Raw genomic sequence first — 15,261 nt, forward strand, 5'->3', positions numbered from 1 at the left:
TCTGAATTATTCTCTCAAGACCATCTTCTATTTATAGAGTTGTGCTTTTCCTTACAAAGCCAAAACCAACTCCAAGTAGGATTACTATTTCAATCCTTTTCCTAATAGAATTGGAAACCAAATAAAGAGAATAATTCCAATCCTTTTTCAAGTAGGATTAGGCCATGGGCCTTTGGCTGGAACTTGGGCAATAGCCCAACAAACTCCCCCTCCAGCCAAGGGGCCAAATGGACTTCAAGTGGAGGAACTCTTGACAGGCTTCATGCCTGCCGCACTTCTACAAAACTCATGCTTGTCTACGATCACCACTTTTGTAAGCATATCTGAAGGATTGTCATCAGTGTGTATCTTCTCAACCTCAAATAATTTCTCCTCCAGGGCCATCTAATCCAATGATATTTTCTGATAATATGCTTGGACTTAGAATGAAAGGTAGAGTGCTTGGTGAGATAAATAGCACTTTGATTATCACAAAATAAGACAAACCTTGATTGTTCAAAATCAAGATCTTTGATAAACTCCTTCATCCAAAGCAATTCTTTGGCACCTTCAGTGATGGCAATATATTCAGCTTCTGTGGTAGATAGAGCTACGCACTTCTGAAGTCTTAATTGCCAAGAAATAGCTCCCCCTCCAAAAGTGATCAAATAACCAGAAGTGGATTTTGAATTATCAAGATTTCCTCCCAAATCAGAGTCTGTGTAGCATACAAGTTCAGACTTGCCACTACCAAAGCACAACTCCATAGCTGAAGTACCCTTCAAATATCTTAGTATCCATTTCACTGCAGCCCAATGCTCTTTTCCAGGATTGAAAAGAAATCTGCTAACGGTACCAACAGCATGTGCAATATCTGGTCTAGTGCAAATCATAGCATACATCAAACTACCAACCGCGGAAGAGTATGGAATACTTGACATCTCATTCTTCTCTTCATTAGTAGATGGACTTTGGGTCGTACTCAACTTAAAGTGTTTAGCAAGAGGTGTACTAACCACTTTTGCCTCTGTCATGTTGAACCTCTTGAGTACTTTCTCAATATACTCCTTTTGGGATAGTGATAACTCCTTCTTGTGTCTATCTCGATGAATTCGTATGCCTAAGATCTTCTTTGCTGGCCCCAAGTCCTTCATCGCAAACGATTTGCTTAACTCTTTCTTAAGGACTACAATTCTAGATTTATTTTTGCCAACAATCAACATATCATCCACATAAAGTAGTAAGATAATAAAATCATCATCAGAGAACTTCTGAAAGAATCCACAATGATCTGAAGAAGTTTTCTTGTATCCCTGATTTTCAATGACAGATTCAAACTTCAAGTACCACTGCCTTGGAGCTTGTTTCAAGCCATACAAGCTCTTTCTCAATTTGCAAACATGGTTTTCTTTTCCTTTAACGATGAAGCCTTCAGGTTCTCCCATATCAGTCAAAAGGATATACTCATTAGGAGAATAACGTGTTGAGCTTCGCTTCTCTCTAGTGGATCTTCTACAAGAGGTTTCTGGAGCATCCAAATTTGTCATCTCAGCATTAGTTGGTTGATGATCAACCACAACATCACCAATAGGAACATCTATAGGTTCTACACCCTGATCATTATCTAGATCATTATCTTGGGTTCCTTCATGTGCAAAAGATGTATCAATAATAGGAACTGGATCAACATCAACTAAGCTCTCATCAATCTAAGAATCTGGTTTCTCAACCTTGTCAATATCTTCAATAGTTTGATCTTCAAAGAACACAGCATCACGACTTCTAATGAGCTTCTTATCAATTGGATCATAAAAGCGATATCCAAACTCATCTTGACCATAACCAATGAAGATGCACTGCTTAGTTTTAACATCCAATTTCGACCTCTCATCTTTTGGAACATGCATACAAGCTTTACAACCAAACACTTTCAAGTGATCATAAGAAACATCCTTACCAAACCAAACTCTATTTGGAACATCACCATCCAAAACAACAGCAGGAGACAAATTGATAACATAAGCAACAGTGTTAAGTGCTTCAGCCCAAAATGAATTTGGAAGTTTAGCCTCTGAAAGCACGCATCTAACTCTCTCAACTAAAGTTCTGTTCATCCTTTCTGCCAGGCCATTTAATTGAGGAGTCTTTGGAGGAGTCTTCTGATGACGAATTCCTTGCAATTTGCAGTAGTTATCAAAGGGACCAATATACTCACCACCATTATCAGTGCGAATACATTTTAATTTCTTTCCCGTTTGTCTCTCAGATAAGGCTTGAAACTCCTTAAACACATTAAGTACTTGATCTTTGGATTGTAAAGGATATACCCAAATCTTGCGAGAATGATCATCAATGAAAGTTGCAAAGTAAAGCGCACCACTTTTTGACTTCACTTTAAAAGGACCACACAAATCAGAGTGTACTAGCTCCAGTAGCTCAGACTTTCTTGAAGGAGGATGACTGTGAAAAGAAACTCTTTTCTGTTTCCCATCTAAGCAATGAACACATCTTTTTACCTTTGCTTGTTTCACACCAGCAAGCAAATTCTTCTTAGCCAAACAGGTAATCCCCCTTTCGCTCATATGACTAAGCCTCTTGTGCCACAATTCTGATAAAGTCTCACTTTCCACCAAATTTATAAAGTCTCCAAGGATCGATCCTTGTGTCACGTATAAATTTGAATGCTTTCTTCCTCGAGCTACAATCAATGAGCCTTTGGTAAGCTTCCATTGGCCATTGAACAATTCATTATGATAGCCATCATCATCTAGTTGTCCTACAGAGATCAAATTCAAGGGAATGTCTAGAGCATGCTTGACATTCTGAAGGACTAACATTGAACCAGTATTGGTTTTCAAACAAACAGTGCCAACTCCAAACACCTTAACCTCACCAGCATTACCCATCTTTAGCACCTCAGAGTTAACAGAAGTATAAAATGAAAAGAAGTCTTTTCTCGGTGTGACATGTGATGTAGCTCCAGAATCTACTATCCAACTTGTATCTTGAGATACAAAATTGATGACGTCTTTATCACAAGCAAAAAGAAGGTCATCTCGAACAACAGCAACAACATTGTTTCCATTATTTTCTTCCTTCTTCCCTTCTTTAAGATCTTGCTTCAATTGTTTGCAAAATCTTCTAATATGTCCTTTCTTTCCACAATGATGGCATATAATATTTGGATTCCTGAATCTTGACTTGCTTCTACTTTTACATCTACTCTTCGAATCTCTTGTCCTATCTCTCCCTCGATCTTCTGTGTACAAAACATCTGAATGTGAGGATGTGCCTTGAGATTTTCTTCTAACTTCTTCATTCAACACACCACTTTTTGCATATTCCATAGTCACCTTACCACCAGGAGCAGAATTTGTTAAAGAGACACGAAGAGTTTCCCAAGAATCCGGTACAGTATTAAGAAGCCAAAGTCCTTGTATTTCATCATCAAAATTAACACCCATTCCTGATAGCTGATCAAGAACACCTTGAAAATCATTTATGTGATCAAGAATAGGACTGCCCTCCTTGTATTTAAAGGTCATCAATTGCTTTAGCAAGAACAACTTGTTATTGCCAGTTTTTGAAGCGTAAAGCGTCTCCAACTTTTCCCACAATGTTCTAGCATGTGTCTCATTCACAATATGGTTGCGAACATTATCTTCAACCCATTGTCTTATATATCCACATACCTGTTGGTGCTCGAAATCCCAATTTTCATCGGTCACAGTCTCAGGTTTATGAGCAGCAAAAACGGGAAGATGCATCTTCTTCACGAACAGTAGATCTTTCATCTTGCTTTTCCATATGTTGTAGTTTCTTCCGTTTAGACAAACCATCTTGCTCATATTCCCCTCCATATAGAGAACCTCGCTCTGATACCACTTGTTGTGACGAAAAGATGAAAAACGAAAATCTAAAATAAAGAACACCAAGTTTAACGTGGAAAAATCCTTCAAAACGAAGGTAACCACCACGGGATCGACAAGATCCGAATTGCTTCACTATAACAATAAGAGAGTTACAATTATTCTTCTAATGGCTACACAACAAGTGCCAAAAGAGAACAAACAATAGCTACACCAACAAAAGATAAATAGAAAGAAACACCACCCAAACCCAGCTGCTGTTCGGGACCTAAAACAGGATCTTTCTGACTTCCGAATCCGATCTCCACCGTTCAAATCAACCACCAAGATGTCAGGAACACTCAGTACAAATTTCAGCCCGATCCAACGGTTAGTTAATCGGAAAACACGATCTGAAGGTTGCTGGTCGGAATAAAGGACTGCAGCAAAAGAACCCTTTTTCTTCTCTCTTATCTCTTGTTGAAAGCTCTCTCAAAAACCTCTCTTATGTCCTAATGTCTTTCAAAGACAATATTAATGAGCAATCTGAATTATTCTCTCAAGACCATCTTCTATTTATAGAGTTGTGCTTTTCTTTACAAAGCCAAAACCAACTCCAAGTAGGATTACTATTTCAATCCTTTTCCTAATAGAATTGGAAACCAAATAAAGAGAATAATTACAATCCTTTTTCAAGTAGGATTAGGCCATGGGCCTTTGGCTGGAACTTGGGCAATAGCCCAACACTATGCTGCTAGTGTAACACCAACCATAAAATCAAGAAAAAAAGCAAGTTTATTTTTTCTTAAAAGTAAGTTGTCAACTAGCAAGGTTCCTATCAACCACACTTGGAATAAACTCGGCTAATATCATCAATTCATGTAGAATAGAAAATGCATTCTCTATGGACCATCGAGACACCATGATATCTATAGACTATAGTTAAGTAATGCTTAGTGTCCCGTTAAAGCCACCATTATCTTTGGAAACATATAAACTAATTACATATAATCATATACGACTGGCCCAATTCCCTACAGAGTATAAAGGTTGATTAAATACATAGTCATCCCTTTAAACTAGTCTTAATATTTAGACACTCGTACTAAGTTTTATTCCAATTGAATACACTAATTTCTAGTAAAATGTTTCAATTAGATAATTTCGATTCAAATTTTGAAATATCTTTTCTGGTATGTTTGTTCGTCTATGAGGTAGTTAAGTAAATCATATAAATATGTCATCTCGTTTAATTATACACATTAACCTGAAGTAGAAAATACATGGGACTTTATAACTTATTGAGGCAGTACGCATCAAAATTTTGTGGGGCTCCACAAGACAAGCCCAATTTTCAGTTAGGGTTCATGGAAGATACTCTATCCTAAACTCTAGATCATGCCTATATAGATGGTAATGTATTCTCTTGAAGAGAAATATTAAATATCCAATAAATTTTTGAGATATTTATAAAGAGATTACGATGTATTAAAACTCTTCTTGACAATCAAATATTTTAAGAAGATCCACAAAATCCTTCTTTCTTGGAGATCAAATAAATCCAAGGAGATTCGCATTATCCTACTCGAGAAACACACTGCTTCAACTCTCGAATCACAGAGATAAATGATAAACAAGAGAGAAGAATCAATTAACAAACATAATTGCATCGTCATTATTTATCAAAAACAATTATGTTCCTTCATATTTTATTTATAATTGTAAATTTATTTTCTAGCACTTTAAAATATTTGGCATTCAAAGAAAACATATATATATTCAAAAGAGATAACATATTTTATGTTTTTAATTTAAATATCTTATAGCTAGACGAATGAGAACACACACCAAAAAATATTTCAAAACTGAAACTAAAAGTGTGTATTTAATTTGAAATATTTTGTTAGAAGTTCATGTGGTGTTCAATTAGACTATAATAACTTAATTTGAATATCTAAATAGAATATTCAAATAAATTAAAAATGCTAGCTACGTCATAAGCCAATTACATATAAAATAATAAGGCCGACTTATACAGTTGTGTGCATGATCCATAGGCCGACAAAAAATTGGTGTTTGTATTAGTTGTCTATGTGTGTGTGGAGTGTGTACAATGTACATGTCCTTATCAAAATTGTTCGTTTCGTGTTCTATTTTATCAATTAATTAAAAAAAACGTGGCTTTTACTTTTTCAAGAAAATCATTTTGTATTTATTCATTCAAAGTCCCCTTTCTTATCCAATAAATATCAATTATCATAACTTCATCCAAAAACCTTCCTAGTAAATCTTGATTATCAGTTACACAAAATATACACATAGATATCGATTCAACGTATAAAAATCTTAGTTCAATCCCAGATTTTGTTTGTGTAAGTGAAGTTAATTGAAGAAAATGAGAAGAAATTGCAATTTGGAACTCACTCTTTCTCTTTCATCCTTTTCTCCTATTAGGGAGGATCAAGAATTCGAGAATAAGAAATCACAACAGCTAACAAAATTTTATAATGGAAAATTTGTGGATTCTGATGTTACTCAGCTTCAGATATGTGTATTTAGTTTCCAGTTCTTTTCTCTTTAATTAATTGTTTGTGGGGATATGAAGTGTATGGCTAGTATTCACTTTTCGTTTTTTAATCCGTTTATAAAAGAATCAAAAGTTAACTTTAAAACTCCTCTTTTATCTTTAATGAGTTGTTTTTGAGTATAAGTTTTAATAATCCTATTTTTTTTAAATGCAGGCTAAAGCTATAATATATCTTGCAAGTAGAGGAATGGAGGAGAAAACAAATAAGATGTCTGAGCCCTCATCACCATCATTACAACCTCAAACTGGTCTATTCATGAAGCGATCTTTACGGAGATTTCTACAAAAGAGAAAAAATAGAATTTAAACAACTTCGTCATATCATCATTAAATGATTCGGCTCCATTTAGTTTCATATGTATATATGTTTTGTATTTTGGTGTAACAAATATATAAATATTTTAATATGATCAGAGCTAGAAAATAAAGAAAATTTTTCGAATAGGTGAATTATAGTAATCAAACACAACACTTGTGCATCAATTATTTTAAGATTTGGAAATTAATACAAAATTAAAATTTCATGTTTTTATTTCATGGTACGAATCACACTTGCTCTATGTGCCTAAATGCAACGAGACGACACTATCTAATACCAAGAACCTCATATCTTAAAAGGTAACTGAACTATGAAAAATGATTTAATGAAGTCAGTGAATTTTATTTTATATATATCAATAAAATCACTCAACCTAAAAATTTAACCTTCAAAAATCATTCAACTACATTTAACATTAAAATAAATTTAACATGTCAAATTAAATTATTTTGTTATGCCATATAATCATGAACCCCATAAATAAATTATTTAATGTCATGTAAAGATAAACCCCATAAATAAATAAAATAATAAAATCTATTTAATTCTTTGCCATGTAGTTATTTTTTTCTCCTTCTAATTGGCATGATTCTCTTTTTGCAAAATAATCAACAGCTTTTTTTTTCTGGACTATTAGAGATGACAAAAAGCTCAATTCCCATTTTATGGAGAGTAGGAATTCATGTAAAGAACCTTTGTTTAACAAGATTAATATTCCAATTGGATAAAGAATGACTCTAAAAAGATTATATTTGCTAAACTATTGTCGTCGGTAATGGTCCAGAAAAACGCTACTGATTATTGAGAAATAGCATAATTATATGGTATAAAAATAAATAAATTTTATAATTTTATTTAGGGAAAAGGGTAAAAAATGTTCTTAAACTATGTGAAAGGAATAAAAATGCTCTCCGTTTATAGTTTGACTCAAAAATGCCTTTACCGTCAATACTTTGGTTAAAAAATGTCCTTGCAATCAATATTTTGGTCCAGAAATACCCCTATAATTGCAAAATGGGTCAAAAAAAACTTTTTCCGAATAAATATATATATTTTTTCTTTTTAAACACGTCTTCTTACTGATTAAAATATTACTCCCTCTGTCCCTAATTACTTGTCCGCTTTTATTTTAGTTGTCCCTAATTACTTGTCCATTTTGACAAATCAAGAAAGAACAACTTTTTTTACCTATTATACACTCAATTTATTAGTTTGAAAAAGGTAGAACTTCTTGAAGTTTTTAAGTTTTTAATTCATTCACTTCTTAATTAATATGGGTAATATGGTAAACTCACTATGTCAATCATTGTTTCTTAATAGGTGTGTCAATTCAAAAGTAGACAAGTAATTAGGGACAGATGGAGTATTAAAGAACACTATTCTTGTTTTCTTTCTTCTAAAATCATTTTAACAAATAAAAATATAGGAAATATTTTTTTTCTTCTTAATCTCATTTTATCAATTAAAATAGAATAACTTCATGTACCCTTTCGACATATAATATATGTCATTATAGAAGATCATAGTATATTCATCATTAATTTATATTTATATAACGATAAAACATAATGACAATAAAATAAGAAATATTTTCATTTTTTTAAATTGAAGTAAGATAAACATTTTCTAACTTTAAAAAATATTATTAGAAAAAACGGTGTTAAAAAGAAAATAAATAATATATTTATTTGGAAAATGAGCATTTTTGACCCATTAAATAACAATAAGAACATTTTTGGACCAAAGTATTGACAACAAGGATATTTTTGGACCAAACTATAAACGCAGGACATTTTTATTCCTTTCACATAGTTTAAGGATATTTTTGAACTAAAGTACTGACAGTAAGGACATTTTTGATATCCTTAATAACATGTTGGTTATACCTACTATTTAAATGAAAACTAAGTGTTTCCTGTTTCCCTGCATTAGTAGACTAGATATATCCGTGTTTAAAAATCCTTCAACTTTTTAATCATTTTAAGATGCATTACTAATCCATGCATTATTAATCCATCCATTACTAATCCCTACATTATTTTACCTTATTTGAAGTTAATTTTTTCCTAAAAGAAAAGACAAAATATTACCATAAATGTTTTTATTTTTCATGAAAGGAAAATATATTTTTCTTCCATATTTGGTTTATTCTTTCCTTAGAAGGAAAATTTGGAATCCTATAAATTGAAGATCTTATTCTCATAACAAAAAACAAAATAAAATCCACAATGTAATCGTTTAGAGAGTTTTGTTTATGAGGAGATTTTTCTCTCTATAACTTTTATTCTTTTAGTTAGTTTTTAATTACGTAGGCCAATTGGTCCTATCATATAATAATATCATGTCTTTTAGTATAGTTTTATTTGTCATCTAATTTATCGGCATATGATTTGCAATTGTAAGCTTCCGCATGACGCCCAAATCACTTTTGAACCCAACAGTAAGTACACCAACACCCTTCACTATTTAGCTATTGAATTTGATTATTTAATTATTGATCATATACATAGAACTAATTTCCAGATTATATTGGAAAACATGAAAAATCTTTTAGATGCACATATTGGTCCAAGAGTATTTTTAGCCCAGTAAATATCACTTATTCTGATATTTATCCGTGATGGTATACAAGTATAATAGGCTTATGAACTAGTAAATATTGTCTATTCTAGTGCTTTTGGCACCGAATTAGAATTACATTAACAGTGCATACTTGGTTCTTCAAATGTAACAGGTCTTCAATAATCAAGTTCAAGTTACAGTTGTTAGCCTTTTCTTTGCTGAACATCTAAGTGATGGATAGAATCCAGTTTCAAAGTGAAGATCTTGTGGTTCCACAAAAAGTTGCATGAGCCTCTACATAAACATTGCTTTTACAATGGGTACGAAAAGCAAAGGCCATAACAAAGTTCATCTCTAAGGGGTCGTTTGGTGTGAGAGATAAAAACAAATAGTCATGGGATAAAAAAATAGTCTTGGATAATATTTTGATTTCATGTTTGATTGTCATGTTTGGGATAACTTATCCCACCATTTATATCATAGTTATGGGATAAGTTATCCCATATACATGGTGGGATAACTTATTCCAGGATAATTAAACTTGAGATAACATGTTCCCAACCAAACGACCTGAGGATTCTGTTGGGAAACGCAAGCACAAATAAATGTGCACGACAGGAAAATAGCGAAAGAAAACTCAATCTAAACTTTTCCTTCGAAGACAAACAAAATCAAGCGCAAACTGATCAGTTTGGGGCAGCAAACAAATCAACCAAAAGAAATATAGCAAGGCAAAAACAAAATCAATACATGAGACACCACGATTAACGTGGAAAACCTCTTCGGGGTGAAGAGTAAAAATCAAATGGTCAAATCTTCACTATAATCAAAAGAGTTATAAATGTGTTTTCCAAAATGGCCACCAACAAAGTGTCAAACAATGAGCAACACAACTACAAGATATCACAAAAAAGCTAGAGAAATAAATGGAGTAAAATCACCAAACATAGCTACTTTTCACGTACTAAAATCTGGAGCTACAGAACTGAAAATCCACCTTTCTTAGTTCCCAATCAAATTTTAAGTTGAAAGGAACAAGTTCTCCAAAAATCAGCTCAATCGGACAACAAACGAAGCAGAAATCACCATTTTAAATTGGCTGCTAGAGCTTGTGCGAAAATGTGCACTCTCTCACTTTCTTTCTATATGACTGTTGATCTCCCTTGTGAATCTTCTGAAAATAAGACCTAAAAGAAGTCTTACATATGTACCATAATATTGGGCTTATGTGCAAAAGTGAGCTAGTTCAAATTGGGCTTTTATTTATCCACATAGGAAGAGAAAAAGACCCAAACCCCCACATTCTCCCCCTCCCGACTATGTAGAGAAGACCTCCATCTCGGCGATCATGCAACATTCTTCAAACTCCCTCTTGACAAAGTTTTACTCATCATGCCGGAACCATTATAATTGGTATGGATCTTCTCAAGTTCAAGCAACTTAGAATCCAATACATCTCGAATTCAATGATACCTCACATCAATGTACTTAGATCGACCACAAAATGTATAATTCTTGCCAAGATGATAGCACTTTGACTATCACAATAAAGCACATACCTCTCTTGAGCACAACCAAGTTCCCCTAAGAATTTATTCATCCAAAGCAACTCTTTACAAGCTTCAACAACTACAATAAGCTCAACTTCTATAGTAGATAGAGCAACACATTCTTGCAACGTAAATTGCCAAGACACAACTCCCCCTTGCAAAAGTAATCAAGTAGCCTAAAGTAGACTTACGAGTATCAACATCACCAACATAACTAACATATCTGAGTCAGTGTAACCAGAAAGAATAGGCTTTTCTGTCCCAAAACACAAACTCAGACTAGAGGTGCGGCAAAGATATCTCATAATCAATCCACTTTATATCATTCAATTGCTCTCTTCCTGGATTAGAAAGAAAATGGCTAACAATACCAACAAAATGAGCAATATCTAATCGTGTACACATCATTGCGTACATCAAACAACCAACGGTTGAAGCATAAGGAATTTTCTTCATATTTTTCATCTCACCATCATCGGAAGGATAATGGTTCGTGCTCAATTTGAAGTGCATAGCGAAAGGTGTACGAACAACCTTAGCTTTGTACATGATGAATCTACAAAGTACTTTCTGACTTTACTTCTCTTGTGATAACAATAACTTTTTGGCCTCTTTTTGTCACGAACAATCTGCATGCCAACAATCTATCTTACTGGTCCCAAGACTTTCATAGTAAAAGACTTATTCAATTCTTGCTTCAACTTTTTAATCCTACAAGCATTATGATCAACAACAAACATGTCATCAACATAAAGAAAAAACGATAATAAAGTCACTCTCAGAGAATTTTGGCACAAAAATACAATGGTCTAAAGAAGTCTTCTTGAAGTCCTGCTGACTTATGAAAGAAAAAAACTTCATGTACCATTGTCAGGGAGCTTGTTTTAGACCATACAAACTCTTCTTCAATTTGAAAACATAATTCTCATTTCTCTTGACTTCAAAGACTTCCGGCTGCTCCATATAAATTTCTTCATCTAAGTCACCATGGAGAAAAACAATTTTAACATTCATTTGCTCAACCTTTGAGTCCAGACTTGCAACCATGTCTAGAACCATACGAATGGCTAACATCATCACAATCGGAGAAAAATATCTAATAAATATCAATTCTTTTTTTCTGGTTAAATCCCTTCACAACTAATCTAACCTTGTACCGTGAAATTGGATTACCATTTTCATATTTCACCCTGAAAATCCACCTGTTTTTCAAAGCTTTTTTGTCTTTAGGTAGCTTAACCAAATCAAAGGTATGATTATTATGTTAAGCCTTCATTTCATCCTACATAGCATCAAATCACCTTTCTTTTTCTTCACTCTACATTGCCTCGTAAAGACTATCAGGTTATCATCTATCAATTAAGAGTACATACTCATTGGGAGATTAACAAGATGTATGTATTTTCTCTGTAGTAGATCATTCGAGAGAACTTTGTGGAGCATCAATTGTAGTTGGTTGATGACCTTATATCATCTTGCACGAGAGCATCAACATCATACTGGTCATTATGATCACCATATTCAATATCAACTTGATTTTAATCATTTTGAAGATTCTCTTCAGGTGCAATAGTCAAAAATTGGATCAACATCAACTAGGCTCTCACTAATCTGAGAATCAAATGTCTTAGCTTTATCAAGATCTTCAATTGTTTGGTCTTAAAAGAACACAACATTATGACGTCTAACAAGTTTCTTTTCAACTAGATCAAAGAAACGATAGCCAAATTCATCTTTACCGTAACCAATAAAGATACATTACCTAGTTTTAACATCCAACTTTGACCTCTCATCCTTAGAGACATACATAAAGGCTTTACATCCAAAAACATTAAGATGATCATTAGAGACATTATTATCACACCAAACTCTGTCAGGGACATCACCATTCAAAGCAACGAAGATAAATTGATAACATAAGCAAAAATATTAAGTGCTTCTACCAAAAAGGAATCTGGCATCATAGCATCTGAACGCATATATTTAACCCTCTCAACTAGAGTTCTGTTCATCCTCTCTACTAAACCATTTAGTCGAGGAGACTTTGGAGGAGTTTTGTTCTGCCGAATACCCTAGTCTCTACAATATTTATCTAAATGACCAATATATTCATCACCATTATCAGAATAGATACATTCTAATTTCTTCCTTGTTCGTCTCTCAACTAAAGCCTGAAAATTCTTGAACACATCAAGTATTTAATCCTTGGACTTCCAAAAAAAAACCAGAATTTGCGAGAATGATCATCAATAAAGGTCACAAATTAAAGTGCACCACCATGAGACTTTATCTTAAAATGACCACATAAATCATAATGTACCAACTCCAGGAAATCAAACTTTCTTGAAGGTGGATGACTATGAAAAGAAACTTTTTTTTGTTTAACGGTTAAGCAATGGACACATTTCTTCAACTTTACTTGTTTCAATCTAGAAAGCAAATTCTTCTTAGCCAAATTATCAGTCCCCATCTCGCTCATATGACTCAGCCTTCTATATCATAACTCTTATGAAGTATAATTCTCCACTATATTTACTGAGACTCTAGAAATGAAGCCCTGGAATACATACAAGTTAGATAACTTGTTACCACAAACCACAATCATTGAACCTTTAGTATGCTTCCACTGGCCAGCACCAATGGTGTTAACATAATCCTCATCATCAAGGTTTCCCACATAAATTAGATTCAAGTGAACATCTAGAACATGCTTGACATTGTTGAGAACTAGTCTCAATCCATTGTTACTTTCCAACAAATTGTGCCAATGCCAAGTACCTCAACTTCATTATCATTTTCAATCTTCAACTTTCCAAAATTACCTAGAGTGTAGGAAGAAAATAATTACTTCTTTGGTGATGTGAAGTAGAATAAGAATCCACAAACCAGCTAGACTCATCACAAACAATATTAATGGCATTTTCACCACAAGCAATAAGAAGATCATTCTTAACAACAATAACAACACGATTTTCATTATCGCCATCTTTCTTTTGTTATCTCATATCTCTCTAGTACTTGTAGTGATATTTCCTTATATGTCCATTCTTATAGAAATAGTCACATGTAACATTCTTGTATTTAGACTTTGACTTGCCTCTACTTTTTTCTCTGTCATTCTAACCTCTAAAATTGCTTCTCCCATTGTCTTTAGTAACCAAAATATTAGAGTGTAAAACTAAAGAAGATGAACCTTGAAATATTTTCTCATCTCTTCATTCAAGACACTACTCTTAGCATATTACGTAGTTACAACACCATTTGAAGTAAAATTAGTCAAAGAAGCTCAAAGAGTTATAAAAGAGTCAGACACAGTATTAATAATAAGCCAAAGTCTCTGAAATTTCTTCATCAAACGTTACACCCATTCCAGATAGCTGGTCAAAGACACCCTGAAAATCATCTATAGATCTAAATAGGGTTGACCTCTCTATATCTAATATTCATCAATTATTTCAGTAGAAACAACTTGTTATTGCCAATCTTCAAAGCATAAAGTGTGACAAGCTTATCCCACAAACTTTGGCACGTGTCACATTCATAATGTGATTCCTAACATTATCTTCAATTCATTGTATGATATAGCCACAAACCTGTAGGTTCTCAAATTCCCAATCCTTATTATTCATAGAATCGAGTTTATTGGAAGCATATACATGTAAATGCATTTTCTTGAAAATACAAGATATTTCATCTTGCCTTTTCAAATATTATAATGGCCACCATTCAAACTAACCATCTTGCTCATATTTGAATCCATTATTTGAATAGATAATCAATAACAACCTAATGCTCTTATATTACTTTGTTGAGAAAGACAAGCAAAAATAAATGTGCATGACAGAGCAATAGTAGAAGAAAACCCAATTTAAGATTTCCTTATACTTGAACCAAGAGAGGACAAATGAAATCAAGCACAAACTCTGTTTGGGGCGGCAAACAAATAAACCAAAAGAAATATAACAAGGCAAACCAAATTTAACATATGAGACACCAAGATTAGCGTGGAAAACCTCTTCGGGGTGAAGAGTAAAAACAACAAGGACAAAACTCTAATATATTCGACAAGAGTTACAAATGTGCTCTATAAAATGGCCACCAACAAAGTGCCAAACAAGGAACACACAACTACAAGATAATATCAAAAAACTAGAGAAAAAGAGTAAAATCACCAAACACAACTATTGTTCACGATCTGAAATATGGAGCTATAGGACTCCAAATCCATCTCTCTCAATTTCCAATCAAAGATTAAGTTGAAAAGAACAAGTTGTCCAAAGTGATGATGAAATTACTCCTACAGTGAACACCGAGAACCTCTCAAATACTTCTGATCATATTATAATAGAGCAGTCGACTACTCCAGAACTAGAGTTGACTAGTTCAGCTGGAAAGACAGGTATTCCCAGAGAATGG

At 33.4% G+C, this 15,261-nt stretch overlaps 1 protein-coding gene across 1 annotated transcript; it reads left to right on the plus strand.

Annotated features, from left to right (window-relative positions):
* Positions 1-6,116: 6,116 nt before the first annotated feature.
* LOC125837545 (protein JAZ13) lies at positions 6,117-6,721 on the plus strand. The gene is made up of 2 exons (XM_049516644.1): positions 6,117-6,378; positions 6,569-6,721. The coding sequence occupies exons 1-2, from the start codon at positions 6,223-6,225 to the stop codon at positions 6,719-6,721; spliced, it is 309 nt and encodes a 102-aa protein (XP_049372601.1). The 5' UTR covers positions 6,117-6,222.
* Positions 6,722-15,261: the final 8,540 nt, after the last annotated feature.

Source organism: Solanum verrucosum, unplaced genomic scaffold, assembly GCF_900185275.1.
Source record: "Solanum verrucosum unplaced genomic scaffold, falcon-dt-bn FXZP01000131.1, whole genome shotgun sequence".
Taxonomy (NCBI): domain Eukaryota; kingdom Viridiplantae; phylum Streptophyta; class Magnoliopsida; order Solanales; family Solanaceae; genus Solanum; species Solanum verrucosum.

Excerpts from the sequence above, each read along its gene's own strand:
- LOC125837545 (XM_049516644.1), top strand. The coding sequence starts at position 6,223 with ATGAGAAGAAATTGCAATTTGGAACTCACTCTTTCTCTTTCATCCTTT. Across the intron at positions 6,379-6,568 it reads TTACTCAGCTTCAGATATGT|GCTAAAGCTATAATATATCT; the intron begins GTATTTAGTTTC and ends TTTTAAATGCAG.